Genomic DNA, 12,046 nt, shown 5'->3' on the forward strand with positions numbered 1-12,046 from the left:
CATTTGAAACATGGTAATTCACATGTAAAGAATATGGCATACTTCTTCAATTGCAGTTGTATACACAGACTGCACAGCTAATAATCATCAAGTCTAGGGCAAGATGCACCATTTAATGAACCCTTTGTAATGTAAAAAATGATATAGATGCTCTTACTGGTTAATCTGCACTGTCATACTGAAAAGCACATTCGAAAAATAGGCCTGAGAAAAATTCATGGTTGCTCTCCCAGCCTATACCTTTGGAAAGTAAATTGTTACCACTCTTTCATCTCCCCAAAATATCTGAATAATACAAGGAAACAGTGTTAAAGACCAGTTTAAAAATTTATTACAACTACCACACTTTTGGCAGCACTGAATGTTTTTATTTGAAAGCTAAAGCATTAAAAGAATAACAAAAATTCTAAATAACGTGGGGACACGTATTTCAAACTCTTATCAATAAGTTAATAATCTTGATAATACACTAATTTGATAACCCAATTGATAGTTTTGATCAATTTTTGAAATCCTCCAGCCTCACAGAAGAAATTATAAATCAAAAAGTGATGGTTTAACCTTTGAAATGACAAATACTAAGCTAAGATCCCATGATTTTGATAATGATTTGTGGAAATGGCTCAATTTCAACTATTTTGTGGCCATAAAGAAACATGGTACAAAAGTCTAAATGAAAACCATAGAATAATAAATACACTTCTGCTCTTCAAAAACTGTAAATTGACGAACAATAATAAACGAAGGATATACTGAGATTAACCGACTCTAACCATGGGGTAGAACACCCCATCCCAGAGCTAAAGGATCTAATCACTGAAACAAACTGGGAAAGTTGGCACCTATTTCTGGTGACAGGGTATGGCTCCAAATGAAGCAGCTAGCACATAGTAAGGACGGACTGATAGAGCAAGTTGACCAAAGTGTGCTGATATAGTTTAGAAATGTGTAGAAGGTGACTAAAGAAAGACTTACTCAAAGGTTTCATGCATCAGTTGTGGAGGAAGCAAGGGGGAGGGTGACACTGAGGAGACAGAAAGATGAAGTGAAGGAGACTTTAGGAGGGGAGAGGCATAGGTTAGAATGAACTGGATAAATACAGTAATGTATGTTAGGTTTTGACATACTATCAATGGGCTTAAGCAAGGCACATGAAGCAGCCCAGACAAACCATGGCATAGTTTATGGGGCTTGACTGTGGATGGTAGAGCACTTTTTTCAGTATATGTTATAAGAACACAGACAAGGAATTTTGATTCTCGTAGTGACAAGGAGCCATAGAGAGACAAATGTTTAGCATATACAGGAAATATTTCTATAATAACATGTCAGTTAACAAACTTGGGTGAGAAGGACTGATACACCTGATACAATTACTGGACCTTATCTTCACTCATACTAGCATGGATACTAAGAATATTGTATTTGAAACACCATATGGAAAAAAGAGATCATGTAATGCCCAAGTTTTGAATGTGTTCTTAATAAGGAAGATCAAAGAGCAAAGATTCAGCAAGACCTATATAGATGTAATTATGGAGGCTATATGTACTTCAACAATTTCTATGGTAATATAGATTGAGATGTGGAACTTAGTAGCCTGGAACCAAGGCACTGTGGTGACAGGTTCTGAGAAATTTAAAGTGGAGTAGAAACATGGGTAGCTCTAACTTCAAATACAGAGGGAATGTTAAGAAGAGGGAAGAATGGGTTAATAAAAGATGTCAAAGAGCTGAGGAGTTTCAAGATGTGCAGTGGTGAAAAGAAAGGAGACACTCCTTACAGCAACTTTCACTTCGAAAGTATCTAATGAGACTAAGCAATTCAAAAAGCAGAATTTTAGAGGATGATGTAAGGATATGTAGCTGAATAACAAATTCAAGGGTATTTTCACATAGGAAGACATTACAGCCTCATCACCAATGAGACTGAGTGGAGAGCAAGTTTAAAAGATCATTGAGATATCTAGAAAAGACATAAGCATAATAGTAAAAGGTCTTGATCCATACTAGGCTCATGGCCTTCATGAAATTTCAGCAAATGTGCTGAAGTTGGGTGCAGGTGCACTTGACAGACCTCTTGAAATACTGTTCAAGATGTTACTGGAGAGAGGAAAAGTTTAAAGGAGTGGGAAAGAGTAAACATCATTCCTGTCTATTGGAAAGGAGACCAGGAAGAGGCATTGAAGTACATACTGGTCTCACTCATGAGCATAGCGTGTATGATTTTTGAAAAGATAATTAGAGAGCAAGTGTATGGCTTTCTACAAAGGCAAAATTATCCAAGTGAGATATAGCATGGTCTTAGGGAAAGGAGGTTATGTGTAACAAACATCTTAGATTGCTTTAGAGTGAAGTCTATATTAGACAAAAGGATAGGATGGGTGAATTGTTTGCACATGGTATGGCATGCTGGAAAGCATTTGTCACTGTATTGCATGGGAGGCTGATTCAGAAGCTGTATCACCAGGTGGGAAAAAGGGGAAAACTCTTCATTGGGTAGAAGATTATCTAAGCAGAAGAGAGCAAAGGCTGCATATCAGAGGAGCCTTCTCCAAATAGATTGAGGTCACCAATGTAGTACCACAAGGTCTGTTCTGGGACAATTATTGCTCTTGCTCTTTGTAAGTGACATGCCAGAAGGAATGGATTCCTACCTGAAAATGTTAACAGATGACACAAAAAGCATGGAGGATTGCATCACCTTACAAAGCAATCTTGACAAACTCCAAAACTGATCTGATACATGGTTGATGAAGTTTAACCTGAGTAAATATAAAGTAATGGTGATCAATCACAGTGAAAGGCTTCAGTATGATTGGGAATCTGTGTGTGAGAAAGACTTGAATATTGACACTGTCTCTAAACTGTTTCCAGGGTCCTGCCTTAGGAGAATAGTTAAGGAGACCAACTGTATCACCAAATATCAAAACAGCATTGAATTTCATAGGTAAGGAAATATTCATCAAGCTGTTCACATCTTACATAAGGCTTAAACTAGAATATGCTTCCTAAGTTTGGTCAATGCACCTAAAGAGTCACAAAGAGAAATTAGAGAAGATCCAAAGGATAGCAACAAATGTGGTACTAGAATAAGATAGCCGAGTTACAAGGAAAGGCTAGAAGGCCTTTGGAAGAGAAATGAGTGAGGAGTAATACCCTCACAACATTTAAATTTCTGAAACAGATGAATGCCATAGATAGTTAACAGTTCTTCAAGAGATGTAGGAAAGTACAATCAAATGACATAATATGAAACTGAGCAAGAACTTCTTAGAAAGATGTGAAAAAGTACTTTTATTGTATAAGAATGGTGGATGATGGCAATAAAATCACTGAAGACATAGTTAATGCAGACAGTATACAGAAATTTAAGAAGTTGTGTGTTTGAGAATGTTCAAGAGATGAGGCCCCACAAGTGTAAACTTCCTCTCTGTACAGTACAATCAGTTAATTACAGTTAATTAATCACATTATACATGACAATTAGAATATAGAAGGTACAAATGATACTGCAGTTTCTTTGTTCTTGATACTACTTTGCTAAGATAGGAGAGGCATTTCGGAATAACACTAAGAGGCCTCAGTATGGTGTAATATTTGAGACAGAATCTCTTTTATTGATTTCATTAGCATCAAACTTTAAAGATCTGTGCCAACAAAAGAAAGAAACTTTTTTATTTACCCCCCCTAAAAAAAAGCCATTGGGAAATTCAGGTAAAATTGTTTCAGAGCTGGGAAAAAATCTTCATGGACCTAGTACTGAAATATGGCAATTCTTACACAAGGATTCCAAGAACTTTCACAGGGATGACATAAGATGCTCTGCATCCCAGGAGAACCACTTGGCAAAAGTTCTAAGTGTTCATAGTAAGACCAAGGAAGTAAAGCCTGACATATTTCTTGGTCTAAAAATAAATATAGGTTTGCCTTTATGAAAAAATTCTAGAGTGCAGAAGTTAATCTAAAGAATAATTTCTTTATACTGATTACTAAACTGTACATCCTTTGACCAGGCTTCAGTACTTTATTATGTACTATCTTACAAAATGACCTGAAACAGAAAACTTAACCAGGCATTCAAACAAACATTTCCTTGAGTTTCATTACTCTGTCATAAAGAGTGTGTAATGAATCAATGAAAACAGAAAACCTGACCATACTCACATACTCCCTGAGAGGTTATAAAAGCCTGTAAACTTACCCTCACTGACTTTCAAGTCTCACCCATGAAGAGGCCTGATAAGTAGACTCGGAGAAATGTGCACAGTGAAGGGAGATTAAGCAAGTGAGTCTACAAGCATGTATTCCCTGACAAAATTTAATAATCCAGGCATGAACAAGTCTTGAACAATTATTTTACTGACAACCTATTATTCCTAACTGTAATCACCTATTCCTGCTGTATGACTGGGGGGTACAATCTCGTCAAATAGTTTCTCATTACGAAGAAACTGTGCTGCTACTGGAAGCAGCACAATTTTAGAGCTGTAGGGTCTCCAGGAAAAACGATCCTTGAATGACTCCAGGATCTTTATAAGTAAATGTAGGACAGGAAGGAAATTAGTATACCATCATAGGATCACACCTCTTGAACTTTCTCCACTCTTATTCAAGTATTTAAACTATTGTATGCTGTCCACATTCACAATATTATCATACAGTTTCTTTCATTGATCCACTTCTTGTATATCATAAAAATATTTCTTTCAATCTTTTCTACCAAATTTCTTGCTTACTTTCATGCTATCTATATTTGCATCAGCTGCCAAACAGTTCACTGTTGACTTCATCAAACTATTCAAAAAATACTAAAGGTTGTGATTAAGTCACCTCACTACTCTTCAGTCTTCCATAGCAGATAAATCTAAGGCCTTTAACCTATCCCAGAAACTCAGCTCTCTTAATTCAGGTACAATACCATCTTTGTTGCCCCCTTTTGGAACTTCTCTGTCAGATCTTTGTACTTCTTTGAGTGCAGAGACCAAACCTGAGAAGCTTCTTCAAGTTATGGCCTAATAGAGGATGTGAACAGCTTGCTGAGTATCTCCTTATCCATTTACTTGAATGGTATTTTGATATTTGCTGTTACACAACTTGTCTCCTTTACTATTCTCCTAAAACAGAACCCCGGCAACAGGTTAGGGACAATGTCTGTTCTCAAGTCCTCCCACACAGATTCCTGCCGCTACTTTGTGCTACATAATATTCATATTGAAGCCATCTTTTGCTCTGTTCCATTCTCATCATTTTGCATTTGCTTGGGATAAATTCTAACCATGTATCAGACCAACTTTGGAGCTTGTCTAGTTCTAGATTGATGCAGTCCTTCTTGCATTTTGCCTCCCTTGTGACTTTGGCATCATCCACAAGCATATTCAAGTAGGAATGTAATCCTTCTGGCAAGTCATTCACACTGATTAAGCAAAGCATTGGTCCTAGAAATGAACCCTATAGCACGACACTGGTGACCTCAACCCATTTTGAGATGTTTCCTCTGACATACTGGTATGTCTTTTGCACCCTTCTCTCATGATACTTTTTCTAACCAAAGAATTAGTCTCATCTTTATTCCTACCAGATACACCAGCTTTTTTACCAACCTCTTATAAGGTACAGTGTCACATGCCTTCTGACAGTCCGATACAAACAAATCACCCAGCCTACTTTTTTTGTCTAAATATTGCTCATTCTCTCATAGTAACCTTGGAGATTTCTTACTAATGATTCCCGGAAACTGCTGGTCTGAAGATCAGCATATCTTCCCAGAATCCTTTCCCAAGAATATTTCAAGGAGTCCATCAAGTGTATCTGAACACATCTTCAGCACATATGAAAAATTTTATCAGGATCATGAGCCTCTTAAGGATCAATACTTTCCAAAAGCTCCTTTGTAAATGCACCTGGGGCAGTAGTATTTTCTACTATGATATCACTCCAAATTGAAATTCGGTTCCTCATACATATTTACATCTACATGTACAGCTCTTCTCTCTGAATCCCTTTGCCTTATCATCTCCCTTTAACTAATGATATGTTTCTAAAAAGTTTTAAATTGTCTCCTGCCTCATCCACAATATTGATAACAAAGTTTCTTTGCTCCTCTTTTCCCATCATTACTGTGATGCTTTTTTCTTTATTATACCTTTCAAGTGATGATTAACTGGGATGATGCCTGTATCTTCTCAACTGCTCCTTGCTGAGGTCCTTCACTTTTGACAACTTATTGAACCATCCCTCTTTTTCTACCCCCTCACTCTGTATTTAATGTTAACATACTCATTCCTTGCATATTTCACAGACCCTCACACCATAATGCCCTAGTTGCTTGCTACTGATTTCTGTTTCCCAAGTGATGTCAAAGAAAGTACAGAGTTTTGTATAAATTTCCAACCCCATAATGCCTCTTTGAGTCATACTTCATTGCCTCGTTTACCATATATTTATACTCCTACAATGTGTGGCCACTCTTTCAAAGTGATGTAGCATATATGTATTCTCAATATACATGATGCTGTGTTTGACAATAAGATCTAGTAATAATGGTGTGTCAGTTTCTCTGATCCCAGTATGCTGTGTGACATGCTGGTACAGGAGATATTCCTGTATACATTCTATAATCTTGTGTAACCACAACTCTATCTTCATGAAAATCCAAATTCCCCTCAACATTCTCCCTGTGACTGAAATTCCCCATAATCAGTACTTTACCATCTCAGAGAAACGTGTGTTTAATCACTTCATATACAATCCCGATTGTTCCCACATTATCATCATATCCATATCAATATTATCATCATATCAATATTCTTTGGAGGGTTATATATTGTCAACATCATTATGCAGTACTTTCCTGCAATTATCCTTCCTAATGTGTACTTTCTGTATGTGTTAGCTTTCAATATTTCTTGAAACTTATGGCTTCACTTAATTATTAGAACAACCAATCCTCCTCTCTAGTATGTATCCCTCTAGACAGACCAGGAGTAATCTTATCTCTCTAGTAAGTTTGTTTCTACAATTCCAACAATATCTGGTGTATCTTTCCCAATACAATCATTGATTTCTAGCTCTTTACAGTATACTAATAGTCCATCTGCATTTGTACATATTACTCTCAATCTAAAGGCAGGTAAGGCACCTGGAGTGGATGGGATTAAGCTGAAATGGAGTATGGAGCAGAGTGTCATACAGTGGGTGCATTTGATATGTAATTTAGCATGGGAGCAGAAGGTTGTGCCTGAGAATTGGGTGAAATGGGTGAAACCTAGTATTGTTCTTTTATTCAAAGGTGCTAAGGATGTATGTAACAATTCTAGAAGAATGAGTCTGTTGAATATACAAGATAGAGTGATGGAAGTGACTGAATACAGAATAAGCGAGAAGCAAGGAGGTTTTAGGAAAGATAGGGTATGTGTGGATCAGATTTTTCCGGTGAAAATAAATGTGGGAAAGTATCAAGTAAAAGGTATGAACCTGTGGGTAGTTTTTATGGATATGGAGAAAGCATTGACACAGTTGAGTAGAATGCTTTAGGGGATGTTTTAAAGATATTTGGGGAAGGGGGACAACTGTTTGATGGTTTGAAAGCCTTCTATAGAGTAATGTATAAGCAGATGGGGAGTTGAGTGTGTTTCAGTATATATGTGAGTGTGAAGCAAGGCTGCGGCTTTCTAACATATATGTGGATGGAGTGCTAAGATACATGAAAGCAAAACTAGGGAAAGGGGGGATGCAAAAATGTAGTGTGGTGGTGAGTTATGGTGGCTAGTGACAAGCCTGTTTGTGGACGATACTGTGTTGTTTGCTACGAGTGAAGGTGAGTTGCAGAAGGTTGTAAGTGTGTTTCATGATGTGTGTAAGTTTAGGTAAGTGAAGGTAAATGAGAGTAAAAGTAAAGTAATTGTGTTTCAAAGGAAACAAAGTGAAAGTATAGATTTTGAAAAACCCATTGGAGTGAGAGAAGAAAGTGTGTTAAACTGGGTTATAGATATGAAGGGAGAGAGATTAGAAAAGGACAGACTTTAAGTATTTGAGCACTATCTTGAGTATGTTTGGTAATATCTAAGGAGAGACAAAGGAGAGACTAGTACAAGGTAGAAGAATCATTGGTTCCCTTAACAGAATAATGAAGAATAGAGGTGTAAGTATGGAAGTGAAGAAAGGATTAAAGGACTACATAGTCCTCCCAACCCTAACCCATGCAGCAGAAACACAGATATGGAATGAGTCACAGAGGTCATGAATCCAGGCTGTGGAAATGAGTTATTCAAGAGGAGCATGTGGTATGACTAGGTGGAATGAAGAAAGAAATTAGGGGATGTATTAAGAGATCTGGTATGGCAGGAAATCCAAAGGGAGTGGTAAAGAGGGTGAAACATAATACTCTGAGGTGGTTTGGGCATGTGGAAAGAATGCAAAGTGGAGAGTTTACAAGGAAGGAGTATATGGTAGTTATGATTAAAGGGTTGGAGTGTGAGGAAGACCACTTGTGACATGAGGTAATACATTGGAAGAGTATTGGAAGGAGGAAAATGGTGGAAAAATACTTGGAATGGTGTATGCAAAGATAGGGATAAATGGAGAGTTTTTTTGCCATGGCCACTCCCTTGATGAGAGTTCGTAGAGGGAACAGGCATCAAAGATATAGAGAGATAGAAAGAACATTCCTCAGTTCTCTGTGGTACTACTGGGGCTGATTTGTTCTCTTGTCTCACTTGATGTGCTCCATCTTTTGCCTTATGACTGCATTCTTTGCTTCACTCTCTATTCCCCTGATTTATCATCTTTGATGACAACCCTATTGAATTCTTCTTTGTCACTATATTTCTTAGCCTTTGCATTTATCTTCTGGCTACATGACTTTACTTTGAACATAACTTTTACTAGTTGTTCCCTCATGTCCTGACTATAACCACTAATTTTTATTTTTCTTATGACAGAAATTGTGCTTGGCATGTCTATGGCCATAAAGAATCTTTTGATCAGCAAGCCCTCCTTCTTCGCCATTTCATTATCTTGAATATGGTCTTCTTCAAGAATACAAGTCATCAATAATTCAACTATATCAACTCCTGGTTCACTAATCTACTTAATATCTATGCAACCCCCACTTCTCTACTAAATCCATAGGTACTGACTCATCAAATTTCTTCAGGTTATTTCCAAAATCATTTTTGTCAACAAGCATTAATATTGTATACTCTGTACTTTTTGATCCTTGCATTTACTGGACCATAATTATCCATAACTGTCCCTAACAGTGCATATTATTCTTTCTACAGCTTTCATTGATTCCCTGTGTCCCTATGTTTCAACCCATAAGGTTTCTTTTTAACATCATCATTCTTTATGATCTGGTTCTGTTTGACAGTCCCAGAAACTGCTCCTGCTCCTCTATGTGTGAGTGTACATGCATGTATGCATGTCCATGCCTGATAGAAGGGACCATGTATGCATGCACTGTACCACAAGTGCATCACTTTGTTTTGAACACTGATACAGATACAAACTCAGACAATAATGCCTAAGCATATGGAAACAAAAATTCATGCTCTAAATCCAAGATGCAAGAGTATCATAAATACTTTCTTAAAAGATTAATGTTGAAATCCAAGATGCAAGAGTATCATAAATACTTTCTTAAAAGATTAATGTTGACAAAAAGATTCCATAATCAAACATTCAGACACTATGACAGATGAGCAAGCATGTGCATAAATATGTATCCATACAGAAAGGGTCATGCAATAACAAATCTAAAAACATTCATCCCCCTTACCAAGTTCCCAGACTATGCCATCGAAAATATCAAGAAACTAACTAAAAGACATGGGTTAACCAAAATATTCATACAATAATTCAGCACATATATGGATGTCAAAACTGCATTCAATGTATTGATGCTACATGAACAGCCAGGTCCCGGCTGTTTCATTCAGCCAAAAATATTGACACTAAACATCCATACAAAAGCACAACAATCCATAAGACAGGTCTGCTCAAGAATTTATTATATAACTAGAGAAAGGTCTGTATTTCCAAAATGAAGCAACAGAGTTGTTAAACACATATGAGCTTTCATAGACCCACTCTCTGCTGGTTTGTGAATCCTTCTGAAAAACTTCTTGGTGGACCACTGTTAGAACACCAAGGTGCTTGAAGTTTAACTGATAAAAGAGGACAGGCTTCCATACTTCAGTGAATTGGTTAGCACTGGTGACTGAATTCATGCATGAAACTGCCCAAGTTCAAATCCTGGGCACAGTAGTTGGCCTACAATCAACTGTTTATTTTCCTTTCAGGGATGGTCACTTATCTTTCATACATGTCTGCTACACCCTGCATAAGCAAGGTAGCATCATTTTAAATATATATATTATCATTATTACTTTATCATACTTAATGTATATATACAACAGACTGCATACTCTCCCCTCTCTCTAAAACTCTTGGATTTATCTCCCTAAATACCCCATCCATAAACAAATTAAACAATCATGGGGACATCACAAACCCCTGCTGCAAAATGACATTCACTAGAAACCAATCAATCTCCTCTCTTCCTACTCGTACACATGCCTTACATCCTTAACAGAATCTTTCCACTGCTTCTAGCAACGTACCTCCCACACCATATACTCTTAAACCTTCCACAAAGCATCAATATCAACTCTATCATGTCCCTCTCTAGATCCATAAATGCTACATACAAATCCATCTGTTTTTCTAAGTATTTCTCACATACATTCTTTAAAGCATACTTGATCCACTCATCCTCAACCACTTCTGAAACCACACTGCTCTTCCCCAATCTGATGCTCTGTACATGCCTTCACCCTCTCAATCGATACCCTCCCATATAATTTTCCACAAATACTCAACAAACTTATGCTTCTGTAATTTGAACACTCACCTTTATCCCCTTTGCCTTTGTACAGTGGCACTAAGCATGCATTCCGCTAATCCTTAGGCACTTCACCATGATCCATGCACACAATGAATATCCTTACCAACCAATCAACAATGCAGTCACCCCCATTTTTAATAAATTCCACTGCAATACCATCCAAACCTGCCACCTTGTTGGATTTCATCTTCCGCAAAGTTTCCACTACCTCTTTTCTCTTTATCAAGCCATTCTCCCTGACCCTCTCACTTTGCATACCACCCCGAACAAAACATCCTATATATACATACTACCTCTACTATTACTACTTACTACATGAATCCAAGATGGCCCTAAATGAGGCATATGATTGCCCGTGCCATTTTGGCTGCCTGCCATAAGAAAGTATATCAATTATTCTGGTTGATTCCTTCTCTGGTCCAATTACTGTATCAACATATTTTGTGGAATATACAGATTAAAGGATATGAGAGTTGACAATGTGTTGTGAACACATGTCAGTAAAATTGCCTACATATCCCTTGAGGTGGTTTTTCATTGCCGTGTTAGAGGTGAACTACCTTGTTCAGTGAGAAAAACTCAAGATAAATACAAGTACCATTTCTGACTTTTCAGCTGGAGAAGTAACTAGTCTCTCCCTCTCAGCTGCAATGGAGGCTAGCTTCTCTTTTTCAATGGATTTTTCAATACAAGTAACTTCAGTCTCTTCAGGCACTGATGCTGGCTCATCATCCCCAAACCTGGTCTTTTCAAGGCCATTACCAGTGTTCCCATTCGCATCACTACTGGGGCTGGAGCTGCAACCCTCGAAACAGTTTTGGGTATCCAGTGCTGTAAATGGAGATAATACATTTATTATGTTTTTGCACTTTACCAGCATGTACTTGGAAAGACCTATTAATTAAATGAAGATAAACTTAGAGAAAGACAGGAACAGGAAAGCAAACACTATTAGGTTTCAAAAGGCAATGGAACTGTCATGACAGTTCTTATGCAACTTCAGGTTTCCAGTTGACTAGTAGAAACAGTGATACATCATCAGCTTGTTCTCACATATCTGTCTATTCTTATTCCCCTGAACTTCCTGCTCTGTATTCTTATATGATGTGCTACTTTACCAACTGAAGGCACTTACAGA

General features: G+C 37.4%; 1 protein-coding gene across 5 annotated transcripts in view; it reads right to left on the bottom strand.

Annotated features, from left to right (window-relative positions):
• LOC139750273 (zinc transporter foi-like) overlaps positions 1 to 12,046 on the bottom strand; it is a 258,282-nt gene that overhangs the window by 22,045 nt on the left and 224,191 nt on the right. For all 5 annotated transcript variants that reach the window (XM_071664854.1, XM_071664855.1, XM_071664857.1 and 2 more), the window contains exon 8: positions 11,507 to 11,739. In XM_071664854.1, the coding sequence (XP_071520955.1) occupies positions 11,507 to 11,739 (233 nt within the window). The remainder of the gene's footprint in view (positions 1 to 11,506; positions 11,740 to 12,046) is intronic.

Source organism: Panulirus ornatus, chromosome 9 (genome assembly GCF_036320965.1).
Source record: "Panulirus ornatus isolate Po-2019 chromosome 9, ASM3632096v1, whole genome shotgun sequence".
Taxonomy (NCBI): Eukaryota; Metazoa; Arthropoda; class Malacostraca; order Decapoda; family Palinuridae; genus Panulirus; species Panulirus ornatus.